The following is a 22,345-nucleotide window of genomic DNA, read 5'->3' on the forward strand; positions in this document are numbered from 1 at the left end:
GACTAAAAACTGTAGATGGTAAGATCGTCAAAGAAGTGTGCTTAGACAAGTGGCAAAATGTATCAATACAAAGACTTCGATGTACATAAACAGCTTGGGCAACAATTGAGTATCAAGCATGGCGTCAGCACGACATTAAGTAACACTTTAACTAATTGCATTTATATATTTCATATATATTGCTGAGATACTGCCACATCTGCTCAACAGACAATTACAATCAGTGAATAATAAATGATGTATATTTATGGACATCATGAAACTCTTGGATTCGGTTGTTTCTAATATTCATGTAATTTTTCAACACAACTGCTGAGTACAATAAAGTAACATGTTATGTCACACTACCAACTCAAACAAGATGGAACATTTCCTACATAACTGAAACACAAAAAGTTTATTTACTGGCCGGCTGCCGATTGCACAAATAAGCCAAGGTCAATTATTCTGATATGTTTCAAACATGTCAGTCGCTGTCACAGCATCACGGGCGACAGTTCAAAAGCACCGCGAACCAGCGAGGGAACAAACGAAGCGGCAAGCTGCCAGTTAGGCGATCATATATTGGTCCCGAGGCGAGTGCGGCGCGGAATGTCTCGTGACCACGTCAGAGAGCGAGAAGCTATTTGGTGGATTCTGCTTTAAGTCATAACGGGTACCCTAAGACTGAGCCATGCTTGTCATAGCACACGCGTTCACACGTCGAAACTACCATCTACTCATTTTATCAGGTTTGGTTCGATAGGTAGTACAATCCTTCATACATTACACTTGGTAGATAAACTATTTTTCTAATTTTTTCTGGAGAAAAAAAAACATCACACATTTTCAAAGTTGTTTTAATTGTGAAATTCTATATTAACCACGTGTGCTTGACATGCATGTTCCATTGATTATATTTGAATGTGTTGCACATGTAATTATTTCACATCGAGCAACTGATGTTTCTGTTCAACAAATACCGCGTAATAAGGCCACACGTTTAGTTAAAATAGTTGTTTAAATATTAAATACAAGCAGTGTTAAATATTCATATAATATCGCTCTTTGTTACGTAACATATACTACTTAAAAGGTCCATTTACATTTTTTTGCATATTATGGGTAGGCAAAGGACGTCTTAACCAAACGGCTGATACAATGGATACATTCGTGATTATTGCTTCGTAATAACCGAACGCAGTGCCTTCTTGGAATGGATAAAAACCTGACCATATTCTGACGTTTAATCACCTTTCAGACTTACATGATATATAAATGACCTATATTTGTGCTAAAAACAATATCTGTAATTCTTGAACTTTGTTTAAATTGCTTTCAGAATCTTATATTTTCGATTCGATAACAAAAAAATATTTTTATGATGTGGAATAACAAGTTGTTAAACGTGTAAACAATGCATAAAAGTACCTACATGTCAACAGCGTTCACGTGTTTCGATAAAACACATATTCGCGATAGTTTGTATACTCTGACTGCTTGCATAGATCATAATGTCAGCTGAGAGTGGTACCTCGGCATATTCTTTGTCAATCAACTATAGCAGATGGATGTGTGTTATTCACTGCTTTAACTTTTGAATGCTGTTTTAGAAATGAACAGTCCCAAAATTGAGGTTATAATCGTGTTATGGTAAGTGTCAAAAGTGTCAAGCATTATGTGTTTAGTTAGTCATTGTATTTCTAAAATATTCTACGATATTATGGTGTTTAAATACTCACACTTATGATGATTTGTTAAGATTGATCAAAGATATTGCTGGTGTTGTTTTGTACACAAAAATAGTGTCATCAGTCATGTTACAGTAACAAAATAGTTTATTAAAGTAATTTATAATCTGATGATGATACATAACGGTAGTTAAAGGGGCCTTTTCACAGATTTTGGCATTTTTTAAAACTTATTCATTAAATGCTTTATATTGGTAAATGTAAACATTGGATCGTAAAAGCTCCAGTAAAAAATCAAGGAAAAAATTAAAAAAAGGAAAAGAACTTTGCCCGGAGCAGGTTTCGAACCAGTGACCCCTGGAGTCCTGCCAGAGTGCTGAAGTAAAAACGCTTTAGCCTACTGAGCTATTCCGCCGAGTACACATTAGTGACGTATTTTATACCTTATATAAGCAATCTTCGTAGTTTCACAAAATTTAACGACAAAAACAGAACTCTCCAAATTATTCAATCGTTTCGCGTTGCAACGCTATATAATTTTTAGGTTTTAAAATCGTCAAAAGATGCATATAATGGCTATATTAGAGCATGGTTAATGTTCAGTATTACTGTTTCCTCACAAATATCATAACTAAAACGAAAACTTACGAATCTGAAACAACTTTTTTCAATTTTGTCAATTTACCAAAGCGTGAAAAGATCCCTTTAAACATTAACACATTTGTTTCATTGCAATGAAAAGGTTGTAAAATATGTTTTCGTTTGATAAGTTGTTTGTTACTCCTGCCAAACTGGTGGACTTCAATAATCCTAGTGGACTCTTAACATACAATTATAGTTTATTGCCTCAGCGCATGCGTTTTCAGTGGCGTGGCGTATGTTTAAGTATTGCATTTGAGAATATCAAACCACAACGTAACGACTACTCGACAAACAAAGTCTTCAAATGAGTATGGATATCTATTTGCGTCCCGCGGATGTCGCTGTTCTGTGTGGCGGCATACTAGCGTCCCTGGTTGTTGGTGTTGTGTACGCAGTGAAAGAGAGCCGTCATGAGTCCTCGTCCTTCCGGTACCACCGAGGAGGCGGCAAGTTGCATCCGTTTTCGGTCGCGGTTTCGTTAGTGGTAACATTTGAATCCTCCATATTCTATTTGGGGTACCCGAGCGAAATCTACATGTACGGATCATATTACATGATGCAAATTCTAGGACTGATTGTCGGATACCTGATGATGTTCTTTATAACGATCCCATTGTTTTATCCACTACAAATCACGAGCGTCTACGAGTACCTACAGATGCGCCACGAGTCCCAGAGAGTCCGACAGATGTCAATGTGGTTGGGTAACGTAGGAAATCTTTTGTACGCGGGAATTGTCACTTTCGGCGCCGCGACCGGTATGGAGGGGGTTACTGGCGTATCCGCGTGGATATACGTCGTAGTGTTGACGTCGATAGCGGTGGTGTACACGTCACTAGGCGGAATTAAAGCGGTCGTCGTAACAGACGTAGTCCAAGGCGTAATCATGATAGGTATGATATTTGCCGTACTTATTTATGGCTGTATTCGCGTTGGAGGCGTGTCTACAGTGATTGGGATCAACAGACCAACTGGTAGATTACAAATATTTGACTTCGATCCTAACCCGTACAAGCGACACACATTTTGGACGCTTGCTATAGGCTACGGCTTTATGTGCGCTGGTAACTCCTTGAGTGCTCCCTTGGTGCAGCGTCTGAACGCCACCCGTTCTATAGGGGATGCAAAAAAGGTAGCGGCCATTTCGATTCCAGCTTTTGTGATATTGCATATTCTTATAATGTTCGAAGGTCTAGTGGCATATGCATACTTTTCACAGAAAGGCTGCGATCCTATTGCGTCGAAACAGATATCAAACCCGAACCAAATTATACCATATCTTGTGGCTGATTTGTTTGCGGGCGTTCCCGGTATAACTGGACTGTACCTGTCCGCGCTATGCAGTGCGTCCCTGAGTACCATCTCTTCGCTACTCAGCTCTATTTCGGCAGTCACTTCCGAGGACTTCATCCGACAGCGGTTAAAGGACGCATCCGAAAAGAAGCTTACGCAACTTTCAAAATTAATTGTCGTTTTGGCCGGAGTGGTCTGTATTGGTATTGCCATACTTATCAGCCAGGTGAAAGGTCCAATGGGGCAGATTACCTTCAGCATACTTGGGGCGGTAAAAGGGCCAATGACTTCCGTGTTCCTCTTGTCAATATTCTTCACGTGCACCACTAGGAGGGGTCTCTACACGAGCATCGTAGTTGGAACGTGTTTTGGCATGTGGTTGTCACTGGGGTACAACTTTTCCCCCGGTCGCCTACAAACTCCAATATTAAGGCTGGGTACTACTGACAAGTGCTTCTCGTATCACAATACGTCGTTGGCCAGTGCCACCTTAACGACAACGCCGTTTGTTTCCGTACGTTTGGAAAACAATTCATTTGATGACCATTTGCTTTTTGACGACTTGACATCTGCTAATGGAACACTATTTGATACGACAGTGACACCCAGCAAAAACACCACGCCGGCTTTTCATCAAACCATCCATGGACTTGACTGGTTGTACTCAATTTCGTATCTGTACTTTTCACTGTTAATTTCAATGTTATCTATGTGCGTTGGACTGATAGTAAGCAAAGTAACAAATGATCGCCCCGTACAAGTCCCAGACTATTTAATGCTTAAATTGAATGCAAGGTGTTTCAAGTGCCTGCCCAACTATGTTCAACCTGTGCGAACAAATGAGGATGTGTCTTTACAACAAAAGTAGGAGAAATTGCGGGTCCTGTTACAGACCTTTAAACTCGTGCAAGCCAAAACGAAACAAGAATTGCACTTGACGCGAATCTGTGCTAGTCAATAGAGTATCACGGATATAGAATTTTGCCTAATTAGTTTGAAAAAACGATTCGTATTTTCAAGAAGTAACGACACGCAGTAATTATAAAAGCAATTTACCTTTATCGCTATCGACTGCAGACAAAACCGTATATGCCAGGCATAAAAGAGGGATTTGAAATTCTATTATTTGTTCTAAGAAAATATGCTTGATGTAAAATAAAACACCCCAAAACATGTTATATTTAGGGAAACTGTTTTATACCTAGATTAATTGGACTAGGCAGATATATTTTACAAAACCAAAAAGGTAAACACACGGTTGGTGGCTTAATACCCGGTATGTACAATTCAGTCGAGGAATATGTATGAAAATCATTGACTGTCTTAGACGTACACCATGCTGATTTTTTATTCCGAATAGCAATATATTTAGTCTCCTTGTCAAAGTATAAAGTACATCTGTAATTGAATATGGTGCATCAATATATATATATATTAAGCGAGTACGTCATAATATAGATTCAACAAGACATTATATCATACCTATATAACCGTCCATAAAGGATATCGGTAATAATAGTATGTGCATGTTTTAATATATATTAAGTTAAATCATCCTTATACTGATTGAAAAGGATACTATTGTATATTATGCGTATGTTTTATTATATTGAGTCATTTGTCATTATATTATGTGCAGTTGCCAATATATTATGTCTTAATATTCTCATCTGTTTCAAGCATGCATTAATATATGCCGGTGTGAGTCAATATGTCATTATGTCATGCACAATTGTCAATATGTTATTTAACCCTATCCTTATATGGATTAAAAAAACTAATATATCATGCCTATGTGACCTTTAATTAAGTCAACATATCATTATGATGTGCATTTGTCCACAAATTATGTCAAGCTATCATCATATATATTCAACGAACCAATATATCATAACGATAAGAACTAATGTAAAGTAAAATCATCTGCACATTGCATTCTTTTGTCCATAGTGAGTTGATCAAATTGACCGTTTAATAGCATACTGGGAAACACGTTGTCGCTACAAATAATGATCACGAAAAAATTGAGGCTCCGATCAGATAAAATGTAGATTTCAAACAGCTTGAAGTTTTTTCAGAGAGTGGTGGTTGAAGGTACTAACATATTATTTTTACATAATAAAAGTCTGGCCTTTTATGTCGTCCATGATATTACTTTAAACAAATAGGTACACCCAACTGGCAGACATGACTGCACATTAAACCTAACTATGAACCCAAAACTTGCGAACGTGCCTGTACATTGTAATTGCTCAACAAGCATGCTTACACACATGACGTAGCATGCGTCTGGCACACCGGCAACTCAAACACAATGGAATGTTATCGGATGTTTTACCGAACACAAAAAACTATGTTTTGACCATGTAGTAAAGTATCAAGTAAAAAAGCGTATTAACAATGTCTAAAAGAACCCACATGCCAAAACTGCCATGCGTTTCGATAAAACGCAAATTCATTATCGTTTTTCAAACCCTGACGGCTTATATAGATCATAATGTCATCTGAAAGTGGTACCTAGGAATATTTGTTGTCAATCAATTTTAGGAGATTTGTATTTATTATTCACTGCTTTTATTAATGAATGCGGTTATACGAATAAAAAATCCAAAATGGATTTTAGAATCGTGTTCTTGTAAGTGTTAAGCACTTCATAAATGTGAACCTATTTCTAATATCTTATTTTGTCGTTAATAGCATTTGTTGCATCGCACTTTAAGGATTAACTTTCAAATACGTTTGTTGGCATTTAATTTCTGAAATATTCTGCGATACTATGGTTTTTAATTACCCACAAGTATGATAATTTGTTAAGATTGATCCTAGATACTGCTGGTGTTGTTTTTTACACAATAATAGTGTCAACAGTCATATTACAGTAATTTATTTAAGTAATATATAGTCTGATGATGATATATATTGGTAGTTATACATTAATACATTGTTTCTTTGCCACGACAAAGTTGTGAAATAGTTTTTCGTTTCGATAAGTTGTTCGTTATTCCTGCTCGGCCGGTGGACTTCAATAATCCGAGTGGACTCTTAAAGTGATATTGTGCGTATTTTTCAATATAGAATTGAGCTGAAAAGAATTAACAGGTCAAAAGAGTTAGTTAAAATGTGGTAACTGACCAATTATCTGCAACTCATCTAGCTACCAGTTGTTTATAATAGATATATATTATATTCAATATTTAACATGACTGTACTTTCCTCTAACACGAGCGGAACTGTTTTTTAATTAGGATCGGAGTTAGTGTTCGTGTGTAGTATGAATAGATAAGAACGAATCTGTACTAAAATTACATTTAGATTCACATCGTACATGCATGATCAGTTGTCAAACGAAAGTATGGTTGATATTCAAATGCATTATTTTTCTCTTTCCGGGATATTGTTTCAGTATGTTGATGCTGCATTAACAAATATAAGTGTATATGAAGTGAAAACACCAAAATAAATACGGTTGCGACATACATCTATAAACATACCATATAATGTTAGATGCGCATAATATCAATTTAACATACAATTAATTTGCATGGCCTTACCGCATGCGTTTTCAGTGTCTGGGCATACGTTTAAGTATTGTACTTATGAATATCAATCCATAACGTGACGAATAATCGCCAAAAAAGGTCTTCGAATGAGTATGGATAACTATTTGCGTCCCGCTGATGTCGCTGTTCTGTGTGGCGGCATACTGGCGTCCCTGGTTGTTGGTATTGTGTACGCAGTGAAAGAGAGTCGTCATGAGTCATCGTCCTTCCGGTACCACCGAGGAGGCGGCAAGTTGCACCCAGTTCCTGTCGCGGTTTCGTTAGTGGTGACATTTGAATCCTCAATATCCTATTTGATATTACCAAGCGATGCTTATCACAGGGCTGATTGCCGGATACCTGATGATGTTCTTCATAACTATCCCATTATTTTATCCACTACAAATCACGAGCGTCTACGAGTACCTACAGATGCGCCACGAGTCCAAAAGAGTCCGACAGATGTCCATGTGGTTGGGTAACGTCGGAAGTTTTCTATATGCGGGAATCGTCACTTTCGGCGCCGCAACGGGCATGGAAGGGATTACTGGCGTATCCGCGTGGATATACATCGTAGTGTTGACGTCGATAGCGGTGGTTTACACGTAACTAGGCGGAATTAAGGCGGTCGTGGTAACTGACGTAGTTCAAGGCGTAATTATGATAGGTATGATATTTGCAATACTCATATACGGCTGTATTCGCATTGGAGGCGTTTCTACAGTGATTGAGATCAACCGACCTACGGGTAGATTACAGATATTTGACTGCGATCCTAACCCGTACAAGCGGCACACATTCTGGACTATTGCAATAGGCAACGGATGGATGTGCGCCGGCATTATATTTAGTCCTCCATTGGTACAGAGTCTGAACTCTGTCCGCTCTATAGGGGATGCAAGAAAGGTAGCAGCCATGTCGATCCCAGCATTTGTGATATTACAGATTCTTATCATGTGCGAAGGTCTAGGGGCATATGCATACTTTTCACTGAAAGGTTGCGATCCTATTGCGTAGAAACAGATATCAAACCCTAACCAAATTATACCCTATCTTGTGAGAGATTTATTTGCAAGCGTTCCCGGTATAACTGGCCTGTACCTGTCCGCGCTATGCAGTGCGTCACTGAGTACCATCTCTTCGCTACTCAGCTCTATTTCAGTAGTCACTTCCGAGGACTTCATCAGACCGCGGTTAAAGAAAACCTCCGAAAAGAAGCTAACGCAACTTTCAAAATTAATTGTTGTCATGGCCGGATTGGTCTCCATTGGTATCGCCATACTTATCAGCCAGGTGAAAGGCCCGATGGGGCAGATAAGCGGCAGCATACTTGGGGCAGTAAACGCGCCAATGGCTGTCGTGTTCTTCTTGTCAATATTCGTAAGGTGCACCACTCGGAGGGGTCTCTATAGCAGCGTCATAGTCGGAGCGTGTTTTGCCATGTGGCTGTCTCTGGGGAGCAACTTCTCACCCGGTCGCCTGCAACCTGCAATATTACCGCTGGGTCATACTGACAAGTGTTTCTCCCATCACAATACGTCGTTGGCCCTTGCCAACTTCACGACAACGCCGTATGTTTCCGAGCGTTTGGGACACAATTCATTATATGATACGACAGTCACTCTAAGCAAAAACACCACGCCGGGTATTCATGAAACCATCCATGGACTTAACTGGTTGTACACGATTTCGTATCTGTATATTTCACTGTTGGTTTCCATCGTATCTATTTGCGCTGGATTAATTGTAAGCAAATTAACAGATGATCGCCCCGTTAAGGTCCCCGACTATTTAATGCTTACATTGAATGCAAGGTTTTTCAAATGCCTGCCCAACGATCGTCAACTTGTGCGAACACACGAGGATGTGTCTTAACAACAAACGTAAGAGAAAATATGCGTTCTGTTAAAGATATTTAAACTCATGGAACCCAAAACTGAGCAAGAATTGCACCTTACGCGAAACTGTAAAGTAAAGAGAGTATCACGGGGGTAGTATTTTGCCTAATTAGTTTGAAGCAACGCTTGGTATTTTCAAGAGGTAAAGATACGAAAATTATTATGAAGGCAATTTACCTTTTTCGCTATCGACATTAGACGAAACCTTATATTACAGACATACAATTTGGACTTAGAATTCTACTTTAAGCCGGCAGCATGATTTGCCGTCCAAACCACAGCTCGACAATCACACGTAATGTGTCTGGAAGGTTATTTGTGCTCACAAAATATGTATACAGTAAACTATTACAAGACCCAAAACATATAATACTGAGGCAAAATGTACTATAACGAGATTAATTCGACTACGGAGATATATTTTACAAAACCGAAAATGTAAACACCCGGTTCGTGAAACAATACGCGTTATGTACAATTCAGTCGAGGCTGTCATGGAAATCCCCGCTGTAAAGCTCGTCAAGTGTCCAAAAATCATCTGGGTGGCTGTTTGATATTAGAAAGAAGAGGAACAGACAAAAACTTAACAATATTTACAGCGGGGATTTCTGTACCTGATCGTGCTTGTGAAAACATACACTATGGATTCATTCTCGGAATCCCAATAAAATTGTATGTATATATTTTAGTTTTTCACTACAAAACATGGATAAAAACAATTTTTCATCAGTGAATAGATTGTATTTTGCAATATTATATCTTAATATCCGCAGTATTTTGATAAATAATAAATATTATTGGGTTTTTCTAGGGATTTCGGGGGACTTCAGTAATTACGGGGATTTCGGTATTTCTACACATCCGGAATTAATTGTGGCCACAAATAAATAAAAACGAGTATTTTGTATCTACAAAAATCTAAGTAATCATACCACATCTAGCGTTGAAATTTTGGCTATTGCTATAAGGAACACTGATTGTTAAGGTGTTAACTTTATTTTACGAAATACTTAACGAAATGTTCGTTGATTTTGAGCGTTATAGTGACTTTAAATAGCTTATAGAAGTTCCATTAAATCGCTTAAATATGTGTATCAAGGTCCATCCAATAAAAGAGTTTCTTTTTTTTAACACATATAACTGACTTTTTTAAACATACAAGTATAAAAAATGTAAATATATTTTCAGTGACCATATAGATGGAGGGCAAAGGCCATATGTATCAACAGTGGCGTATTCTCTGCATGAACTACAACATGAAAAAATTGGTTTTAAACTGATGCCTAAAAATGTGTGTATTTCTCAAAGAAGTTCACTATATTTATCATAATATGGAGGGCTAAACTTTATATTGATAAATTTAAACATTTGAAATTAAAATCTCCAGGAAAAAATAAGAATACAATTTAAAACAAGAAGAAAAAAACGTTAATCTCCACAGGGCTCGAACCACGGCTCCTAGAGTCATGGAAGCTTGGGGTAAAATGTCTCCCGACTTTACCACTCGACCATCCACGCTTATGTCACATGCGCGGTTTTTTTAGCAATCCTCGTAGTTTCCCAAAATATCGACTCGCGTCAAATGACGCTTTAATTTATCGGACAGTCCCTTTAAACTAAAACATGTTCATCCTACCAAATCTGGTAGGATTTTCTTGTGATGGCAGAGATTGTTTGTGAGAGCAAGGTACGACAACTCTGCGTGGAGATTGTTTAAGAAATAATATTTTTCTATCATGGTTTGTATAAGAAATAATCGACGGGTAACCGTTGGTTATTGCGGTATTAACCAACGGTATGGAGCTCCGATGCATAGGAATTACGCCCTCGTGGTTTAATTCCTACGCATCGGAACTCCATACCGTTGGTTATTACCGCAATAACTTACGGTTACCCGTCGATTATTTCTTAAATAACCCACACTTGATTTCCTTCTTTGTCTATAGAAAACAAGTCGCGTGCCGTGTTAGAATTATTAACAAGTTTTTGTTGCTATTCTAATCGTATAGTCTACAGAATAAAATCGCGCTCGCGTTTGAGCCTTAATTTGCTCCCCCGATCAAATGTAATTGAATAGTTAAAGGTACTGTCCAACAGATTAAAGTGTCGTTCGACGCGAATCTACAAATATTTGAATGAAATAGTGAGTTACATCATTAAACGAATATTTAACTACAAATATAAATGAAAAATTGCTGTATATATAAAAATGCAAGATGTTGTATAGTTCATTGTAACCCATAAACGATAAATCGATTAAGTGAGCCTACGATTGATGTATAAAGTTCAATGATTGGACAATAATAATTACAGCTACCAATGAAAAGGTGTTTTACGAGTTGAAACAAAGCGTAAACAAGGGCCAATTAAAGTGAAAATCGTAGTGTGAAAAAGTACACACGAAGTCCAAAGTGTGAGGTATTTCAAGTCACTATATCATCGAATCCAACAGATTTGTAGCATTTGATTCCCCTTTCATCCTTATTTTGCTTTAACTGGAACTGTTTACAGAATACTTACGCACCCCTGCTTTTCGAACCATATGGGAGTTTAGAATGGTAACCGTTCGTACCATAACTAGTTGCAAGAATTCAACTCTCAGTTTTATAACCCAAAGACATAGAATAAACAGATTGGAAACTTCGCGCCTAATCGGACTATCTCCAGTGCCCTAGATAAGCTGCGTATCTGCGTCTTTCACCCTATTAAAATGTTTAAAAACGCAATGAAATACAATATCATGCGTATTAAAAACGCAAACAATTTGACTTTTACACAAATTCCTAAAATTCAATGCGTACAATACAATAGCTTCAATCAAACATTCTTTGCTCATTTTTCGGCATATCCTCTTTGCAATTATTATCGTAATGCGACGTCGCTTTTATTCAGCAAGCTTCTGGATGAAGGAGCAGGAAAACAGTCAAAGTAATTCAATTGCTCTGCGGACTAGATTTCATAGCTAATTACAGCATCTGACCAAATTATTAACGACATACATGCATTTTCAATCTGATTTAATCCGTCCCTCATTGTGCATGTATTTGTACAGCGTCTGTTCTTTCAGTTTCTATAACGATGCGGAATAAAAATGTCTAAGAGAGGTCGAAAAACATCTGCGATTGTTGTGCAAAATATCAATCGATCGCAAACTTTTTGAACCAAGAAAGCAAGAGCCATTAAGTGACAAATCATTCTTATTATTGATTTTTTAAGTTTAAAGTTTATATTACACTATGCGACCCGTGATTTTTGCCTAATTTGCGAAGTCAAGGCAGGCATTTTGCTTTTTGGGTGGAAAATCACCGCGATTTCACGTGACTCGTCACTCCGACGTCGCGCGAGAGCAAGATAATCTTTGCGCTAAATCCCCTCACAGTTCCTTCCCCAGGAATTTGTTCAGGCGCCCCGGGGCCGATTGGGGGTGGGTTGGGGAGGGGTGTCCCCTCCCGACGTTGATTTTTTTTTTAATTTAACGTGTCAATTCACGTTCTGTGGTGCGTTATAACTCAAAGAAAAACAGCGTTAAAAGACGTCATTTGGTGCGCTATGACTCTTCAAAAAAATCAACCAGTCATTAAAAAATATTTTTTTTTATATTGTTTAATTGTTTTAAAACTTTTCTGCACAGATAGTAAAATCCCGACTCGAACGATTCCCCAATACATCCGTTTCAACCCGACTCTATTACTGTATACTAACTATTTTTCAAGTTTCTATTTATTACCCGATAATCCCATTTATTCCGTTTTTATCAATCTCTTTCTGGTAAATATTTACGATAAAAGCTTTCAGTTATTTATTTAACACAAACCTTGCCATTTTTTAAGTGACTATTTATAGATTTGATGAAATATTGCCTCTGAATATGCGTCAATCCCTAGACCTGTTGTGTGCTTGTTAAAACGCTCAACACACGCCATTTGTATGCAAAAGACGCGACGTTGTACATGCTGCATAATTTTCGCGCTCTTTTTAATTAAGAAAAAGATTCGACACAAAATAAATTTGTACTGCTAATTTGAAGCAAAAATATTTAACGTTGCGGTAACATTTACATTCGGAAGTGTGTTTCGGATTAAAAACGCGTTAACATCGACTTACGCGAATGGGTTTCGGATTACAAATTTAATTATTCCCATTTGAGATTTCAACAAATATTAACCGTTGCGTTATAAATTCAAGGATAAATTGTTTAAACGCTTTACGAGTCGAATAAATGTTTTGACGGAATTATGCATGAAATTCACGTTGTACACGAGGATCACGGCCGGTTGCCATCATCAGTCTTCTAACTATCGATTATCGGACGAAACATTTACAAGTGTGCGTAGTTAATTCAACGAAAATTTGTTACAGCGCATAACGTGTCGAATAAATGTCAGAAAAACGAGGTGAATCAGTTCTATAAATGGACATGTTGAAATATACATGTACTGGAATTAAATAAATTATCACATAATTGTAACCGGGAGTCATTTGCACAACTTACTCGCTATAATAATTAATTGTTTACCACTTGCAATTAATTTCTCGTATTAATTATGAGTCATAGGTAACACTTGTTTACAGTAAAAAGGTGTGATGATGATGCCTGAAACCGTCTTTAATGTTCTGTACTGTACTAATTACCGATTTTATATTACTCAAATGGTACAACTTCTTGCTTATCAAGCTGCGATAAACTCTTACTTCATGCCCGACGTCAATCAAAAATAATGGTCGATAGTTAACCCCGCCCTCATAAGCATTCACGTAACCGATTGGACGATGAACTTCACAGTTTGACGACTGGAAAGTTACCAGATACATCCTTGTCAGCATTTAAATGACCGTGTAATATGGCTAGAATAATCGATCCGCGCGGCATGCTATTCTCTTATCAGTGGATTATCCATTACCCCATGTGGTGTTTATGGCGATTACATGTGAAAGTAGGTACCGAGTGCTCTTTTAAAACAGGGAATATTGATACAACTGATGAGGAAACCTTGATTTGTTTGGACAATCTCCACTTTCTTTACTGAAGAATACACTGATCGGAAAATTTCAAGCGCCCCGGGGACTCTGATTTTGAAATTCAAGCGCCCCGGCAAGGGGGCGCTTAAATGGCCTGGGAAAGACCCTGCCTCAATGTTGTGGTGATTCGCTGCGATTCGCCGCAATTAGCCGTGAAAGCAGTGGATATCGTTGACATCGATGATTGGCCAATTCATGCATATAAACCGAATCGTATCGATAACTGTATACATAACGCTTTTCCAATGTTCACAATTATCAAATAATCCAACACAATTGCAACATCACTTCCAAATAATAATCTTAAACATTTATGTCGGTAAATATGTTTGAGAATTTCATTAACACAACTATATGACTACGCCATTTTTCAGAAGTGTAAAGAGTATAGTGCATAATGTGGAACACAGCTTTCTTTGGACGAGCGTATTTAAATTTAGATCGAATGCAATATGATCTTACAAAAAACTTATTTTTATTGCGTCATACGCCTTCATGTAAAAAACGTTTTCCTCATGGAAATTGTGCTATCAATGCATAATATAATCAAAACATTTTTTCGACACGCAAAGCGTTGTAACAAATTAATATACAATTCAAAACAATTATACCATAAGAATTAATGTTCCGTTAAATTCCCAAATGAGAATAATAATTTATTATCCGAAACACACTTCCGATGTTTTAATGTTAGCACGACGTTCACAAATGCTTCCAATATAGCCATCATGTATATTTCCCGACAAAAGAGCGCGAAAATTATGCGGCAATGCACAAGGTCAAGGTAAATAGTGTGCAAGTATTGATTTTTTTTATACAAACTGCGTAGCGCAGAAAACATTGAATTCTGTTGATTTCGGTTAAATGTTTCTTTGGTATTTTTAAAACAGTTATATCGCCCAAAATTTGATATTACTTTTAAAGTCATATCAAATCAAACACGACGTATCCGTATCGTTACTGATAGAAGTAAATCATAATACCTTGAGGTGTATAGTTTTTTGTTGTGAGAGACCATCCGAGTAAACGCCGAAAAATATATACAAACTGTTATTTTTTGTTAATGCCCTTTGATCCATTATCGCACTTAATTGGCAGCGCCATCTTGTTGTTTCTGTGATTGTCACATCTTTTCACAAATTGAACACGTACAATGAGTGCCAATTAGACACTAGAATAAACACAATCACCCGCTGGACAGTACACAATAAATAATCAAATGTTAAGGTTTTTTATTTGTTTTGGACGTGAAAACCCAGAGAAATGCATGTACATTATACATCATCATATTTATTTAACTTTGCGAATGCTTAGTGCTACGTTGATATACTCGTGTTTTTTTTCAGCAAAACAAACACAATGTTTAATGGCTTTAATATATAGGCAATGATGTAATAACAACATAATATATAACACGATATCATAATAACATGTACTTAAAAATAGAACAGTAATGTATTTCCGATTTCCGGCTTATCAAGCATTGTGAATGTATGTACAACGCTCGGAAAGTAATGCGAGTAACAAGAGTTATCCGCATTGGAGCCTGAAACAGAATATAAATAAGTATAGCATAATCTAGTCTAATAATTAGACGTAATCTACTGATTACATTTAAACTTTGAATGAAAGTGTTACTTAAACAATTTTCAGTGCCTTAAGGCGCGAATATTTTGCTAAACACTGTTAACAAAAGTTATAACGTTATAATTCTTAATGAAATTCAAAAATAAGTATTAACATAATAAATAACGTCAATAAACACACACGGTAAGATCAAAGTTTAAAAGTAAAACTTATAACATATTTCTCGTAAATTACCAAATTATTAGTTTTGTCTAAATCAAATACCATGTATAGAGAAACAAGGTATTTATAACCGACCAATGACGAAACACTATGCAACTTTCAATTTACACAGTGCTACGCTACATGTATATGGCAACAATATGAAATTTGAACAGTGGTAGTGTATTCGGGCCTGGAATATAATTGATTGTAAGTGTTAATAAACATTCTGCTAATGCAATTAGTTAAATAATGTTTACATGTTATGTTCAATAATAAATGCATGGTCATTCTGCGCTGTTATATTAATTTGGAGCCTTTAAAGCTTCCGACATTACTTTATCAAGCTCATGTCGGAACAGGAGTATTTAAGCTAATACGCCCATTGTATACAACAACAACAAAAGCTTTATTATTGCAATGTATAATGTAAGTGTATACATATATGTTACATGTAAAGTAATGTAACCCTCAACGTAAATCGCTTAAAAAGGGGAATCACGGCGGTACGCGGTGATTTGCGCTGATTCGCGCTGATTGCGCAACAGCTAGATACATCGCGCGACGGTCGCCGAGACATCACCCAAATTTTCTTGTCGCTCGGAAACACCGCGATTTGTCACGTTGCATCGTTTGCGGTGATGCGAGAATTGCGGCAAAAATCACGGGTCGCGTAGTGTATGGACAGTTTCAAGAATTAAAGATGTTATGAAACATCAGTTTATTAAAGTTAATTTTAATAGTTTGCAGTTTTATTAAATTAATACAAGTGTGCAGCTTCAACCGAAGTTATCTGAATCTGAATGGATACGTTGAAGTGACCAAGATTGGCTTTTATTCAATGGGGAAAGCAGCAATGATTTTAAGGTATGAAGTTTTATAACTCATTTCACCCTATTTCAAGACCGAAATCACCCTATTTTTTAAAATCAATTAGTGAAAACCCTATTTCCCAAATAATTATCTGGGGCACTGTATCTCGCAGCGGGATCACATGGTCAAGTAACTGATAAGACCACTTAGGATCAGCAGAGGATTAATTCCACAAATCATTCAGATGAAGTAAAACTAAGGTCACTTCCAACAGCCTTGCTGTGGGGCTAGCTCTTTAGCGACGTGGTTAAAGTGTCTGACTACCACTCTGGAGGTCGTGGGTTCAATCCCCGTCCTGAGCTCAGTATTTTCACAATAATGGCGACGAGGCAAAAAAATACTGTCAATGCGGGAGTCGGTCTGAGCTGTTTAATGGTTTCTGGTAGGGCCATGCGGATGCAAGACATGCTATAGCGGGCATGTCTGGGCCTTGAAACATTAAAAGGGGGAGGAGTGTAGTAAAAGTAAGGTCACTTCCAACAGCCTTGCTATGGGGCTAGCTCTTTAGCGACATGGTTAACGTGTCTGACTACCACTCTGGAGGTCGTGGGTTCAATCCCCGGCCTGAGCTCAGTATTTTAACAATATGGAGGAGTCCGGAGATAACTGATATATTACAATTGCGATAAGATAGCGACGCGTCACAGTGTTTTTTTCCTTCTTTTGATGGGTCCGGTAAACGGACCCGTTCCCAATGACACATGGACCTAGTGTTTTATCCAGGCCGTTTTAGCGTGGCGCGGCGCCACGCCGCTTTTTTGAAGCGCCTCGCTGCCCCTTTCAAAGCAAATCAGCGCCACGCTGCCCTTTTCAAAGGCCGCCGCCCTGTTTTCCGCCGTGCGCGACCTTATTGATAACACCTTAATTGCCTCTTAACCAAGCTTCTAAGCTGACTATTATCAGCGAAGATTCGCGCGGTTGTGAATACGTCATGCGTGAATAACCATGTGTCAATATCAATCGATAATTTCAGTGGCTTTGTAACACTAATCGGTCCGGATACAATCGTGCACAGTTATTAGGAGACTTGATGAAAACCTCGATGTTATCACGTGGAAATTGTGCATTTCATGCATAATTCAGTTATATCAAAACATTTATTTTTACGCGTAATTAAATTTAAAAAAAACACCAGTTGTATCTGTAAAATATTGATTTGATTTCAATTTAATGCAAAACAGTTTTTAAGTTAATAAAAATTAATTTTATACAGGGCTTGCACTAAGCGGCGTACGGCCGTATATTACGCCCGATAATTGTTTCCATACGCCGATTACAAAACCCCATGACGTCCACTGTACTTCCTGAAAATTGGCCATACACCGAAAATAGCACCCCGTGACATATTAAAGCTGTCGATTAAAATAACGCTCCGCCTCCTATCCAATACAATTGGCGCAGGCTCATATTAAAGCTGTCGATTAAAATAACGCTCCGCCTCCTTTCCAATACAATGGGCGCAGGCTCACAGTAGATGTGTGTTGATGAATTGTAGCAGACGACAATCTTAACACGTTTGCTGTTCACAGTTAGGCAGACCGCGCTTAATTGGAGCACGTGCTTATTTATTGTCACGATGTTTTGATTACAATAACGTGTGAATGTCGGCAAAGAAGTTGATACCCCGTCTTGGACCCTGTTTGGCCAAAAGTTGTTAATTGTTGTAACAGTAGTAACCTGCACCATTGGTTCAATTAAGAACATTATGACCCGTTTGTAACTTTTCAAAATATGTTAATTGGCAAACACAGACATGAATTTTACAAAAATATTGAACTTGTACCACTTATCATTCGTGTTTAGAATGTCGCAACGTACGCTTTCCGATTTTGGCATTCCACTTTCGACGAAACGTAAATTAGAAATTGATGCAAATTGCGTTGTAAGCAAAATAATTATACCTGAGACCAATTAACGTGTATTGAATTAATTGACAATGAACAAAAGACAGTACGGCGCCGTTCCTAGTTACACTTTTTGCGAAATAAAATGTACACAATGCAACACGTGGTCATGAAAACAATGTCATTACGCAGAACTTTCTGACTATTCAACAAAGTGTTAGTGTTTGTGAATCTCCATTTAAGATGCATATAAAGGACTTGTTTGTGCAATGTGTGTAACGTTTTAAATATAAATAATTGTTTAAGAGGGTAACTCATTTAACAGTATTCTAAGACTTCTTTGAAAAGCTATAGTTTGTATAAGATATATATCCTATGGTGTTTAATCTTGTTTTTTGTTACTACATGAAAATATAAAACACATAATAAAATATACATTCTGGATTTTGTTGGTTTAATTATTCAACAATAAATCTCAAAACTATACATACAATGTTTGTGTGTAACAAAGCTTGTTATTAAGTCACTATACAGATATATTTGTGCCCTTTTTATGGATGTCACACGCTAAAGTGCCCTTTTTTGAAATTTTGCACCACGCCCTTTTTCCTTCCTGTATAAAACACTAGGACCTGTTCCCAAAATGAACCGGACCCGTCCCAATTTCCGGATTTTTTTTTTTTTTTTAACCTCATTTGGGAATTTTTTAGTCCCATTTTGGAAAAATATATACTTTTTTACATTGGGGATGGGGCCGGATACCGGCCCTGATTTTTAACAAAAAAAACCATTGTAAGCACTTTCATGTGCACTTGAATGCCGTAAGAGGGTTGTTTATTGTGTTTTTTCTTTATACTTGATTGTTGATTTAATTTACAATAAAGAGAATTGAATCAGTAGGATTCATAATGCACATCTTGTATTTAGCAATTTAAAAGGGTATAATAGTTAGAGCTGCAACGATTCACCAACAGCTCGATTCGATTTCGATTTCAGACACTCCGATACCGATTTTTTCGATTCGATTCATCTTCAAACCTAGTTTTATCATATATTCACTCTTATGCCTCAAAATTAACATTTCTGTTCAAATGTGATTTCAATAAAACACATGAACAAGAAAAGCAAATTAGGAATTTTAATATAAAAACTTCTGACTAGAAGATTGTGTTGATTACACAATAATATAAAAAATAAATAAATAATCATAAGAACGTATCTGGAATCAGTTGAATGGAAGTACTATCACATAGTACTTTTACCCAAAACTGCAATAAGCATGTCTACCATTGTGACATGACAGCATCACTTGTTACCTGTAGGACAAATCACATTCTCTAATAAACTTAACAAAATTCCAACAGAAATAGAACTACTTTTCTGGCTCGCGACTTCAGTAGTTGCACTTGTATGACCTCTTAGTCTTGCTAAATCAATGCTATGTTTGCGTTTGACATGTTGCATTAGATTAGTGGTTGAGCCGGACTTTGCGTACGTCACATCCGTGAAGCACAGTTTACACTTTGCTTTATCGGTAGGGCTATCATCCCGAAACCCAAAATACTGCCACACTTTTGATTTTAGCTTCGTAGGCGCATCTGATAATTTTAATTTGTCGGCAACAACTTGTTCAGCCATTTTGACGCTTTTTCCGAAAGTAGACCGTAATGCGCTTATTGATTGGATGACTAAAGTAATAAGCAACCAATCGCGCGGGTCGTAATTACAGGTCAACATAAAACCTTCACCTGCCCGTATCCATAGTCAGAATACAGCGTGTTTTACGTATCTATGTATATATATGTATATATGTTAAAGAATCGAATCGAATTTGGTAGGTTTGGTATCATAATCGAATCGAAGCATTTCGAATCGATTTTCGATGAATCGGATCGAATCGTTGCAGCTCTAATAATAGTGCAACTAATTACAACACCATCTGTTTTCTGATAGCATGTTGTTGTTTGTGCAAGACTTTGAATAAAAGTTTATGTTGCGTTTCTGTGTCATTTAAAGCTGACAAAAGTTAAACAAAGTCATTAAAATACCATTCTTAAATTGGTACAATTCACAACTTAATTTTTCCCAATTGGAGGAATTCACGACTCTTTTTTTCCCAACTAGGTGATTTCTCGACGCGAAAAATTCCCAATGGCATGGGTATCGGACCCGTTCCCAATTGGGTGAAAAAAAGCGCTGCGTCAGAAGCAATGGCAACGATTATCGAGCAAAGTTATGCAAAAATGGCGCTATAAAAAAGGCTATAACTTGGTCAATAATGATCAGATTTTTATAAAAGAAAGTTTCATAGAAAAATGAGTAATTATGCTTTTATAAAATCTCAATTTTATTTATCTACAATAAGAATTCATAATGCTGTGATCGTTAAAGAAATAGCGCTATAAGAATTTCCAAATTGCAGCGAGAATGCCGTTGAATAGTTTATTTGAAAGGCTTTTGCTGATAAAATATTATTGTATAAATTTTTATTTCAAACCTATAAAACCTTATAAAATAATATTATTTCAAAACAGATAGATATATGACAAAGACCTAAAATACACCGTTTGCCGATGTCGGTTAAATAAATTACTTTCATGAATTATTTTCAGGCGATTTTCACATGTTTTGTTGTTAAAATGATTGTTTCAAGTTGAGATTTATTTAATTGTTATAAATATAATGTTTAATATGCTTTCGTGTATTTATTTTGTGTGTGTGTAAACAAGTGCTAATTATCGGCGAAAAATTTGCCGATTCAGCCACTTATATTATGTCTTTGAAGAGACTTATTACTTTCAACTTTTTACAAACAATTCACGCATGTTTTGTTGTGTTTTTTAGCTCATCTATTTTTTGAAAAAAAAATATGAGCTATTGTCATCACCTTGGCGTCGGCGTCGGCGTTGGCGTTGGCGTCGGCGTCCGGTTAAGTTTGCGTTTAGGTCCACTTTTCTCAGAAAGTATCAATGCTATTGCATTCAAACTTGGTACACTTACTAACTATCATGAGGGGACTGGGCAGGCAAAGTTAGATAACTCTGGCATGCATTTTGACAGAATTATGTGCCCTTTTTATACTTAAAAAATTGAAAATTTTGGTTAAGTTTTGCGTTTAGTTCCACTTTTCTCAGTAAGTATCAATGCTATTGCATTCAAACTTGGTACACTTACTTACTATCATGAGGGGACTGGGCAGGCAAAGTTAGATAACTCTGGCATGCATTTTGACAGAATTATGTGCCCTTTTTATACTTAGAAAATTGACAATTTTGGTTAAGTTTTGTGTTTAGGTCCATTTTATTCCTTAAGCATCAAAGCTATTGCTTTCATACTTGCAACACTTACTAACTATCATGAGGGGACTGTGCAGGCAAAGTAATGTAACTCTGACTGGCATTTTGACAGAATTATGTGCCCTTTTTATACTTAGAAAATTGAAAATTTGATTAAGTTTTGTGTTTAGGTCCACTTTATCCCTACAGTATCAAAGCTATTGCTTTCATACTTGCAAGATTTATGAACTATCATAAGGGGACGGTGCAGGCAAAGTTATGTAACTCTGACTGGCATTTGGACGGAATTATGGGCCCTTTATACTTAGAAAATTGAAAATTTGGTTAAGATTTATGTTTTGGTCCACTTTACCCCTAAAGTATCATAGATATTGCTTTCATACTTGGAACACTCACAAACTATCATAAGGGTACAGTAAAAGGACAAGTTGCATAACTCTGGTTGTCATTGTTACGGAATTATGGCCCTTTTTTGACTTAGTA

At 36.9% G+C, this 22,345-nt stretch overlaps 2 protein-coding genes across 2 annotated transcripts in view; both read left to right on the plus strand.

The window, feature by feature from the left end:
- Positions 1-2,622: 2,622 nt before the first annotated feature.
- LOC127862441 (sodium-coupled monocarboxylate transporter 1-like) lies at positions 2,623-8,161 on the plus strand. Its single transcript, XM_052401595.1, has 3 exons — positions 2,623-3,808; positions 7,488-7,622; positions 7,869-8,161. Exons 1-3 carry the CDS (start codon positions 2,623-2,625, stop codon positions 8,159-8,161), a joined length of 1,614 nt encoding a protein of 537 aa, XP_052257555.1.
- Positions 8,162-11,369: 3,208 nt separating this feature from the next.
- LOC127858248 (rho GTPase-activating protein gacF-like) overlaps positions 11,370-22,345 on the plus strand; it is a 72,250-nt gene continuing 61,274 nt past the window's right edge. The window contains exon 1 of the mRNA XM_052395240.1: positions 11,370-11,460. The gene's annotated coding sequence lies outside the window, so the exon portion shown is untranslated. The remainder of the gene's footprint in view (positions 11,461-22,345) is intronic.

The sequence above is a fragment of the Dreissena polymorpha genome, chromosome 1 (genome assembly GCF_020536995.1).
Source record: "Dreissena polymorpha isolate Duluth1 chromosome 1, UMN_Dpol_1.0, whole genome shotgun sequence".
NCBI lineage: Eukaryota > Metazoa > Mollusca > Bivalvia > Myida > Dreissenidae > Dreissena > Dreissena polymorpha.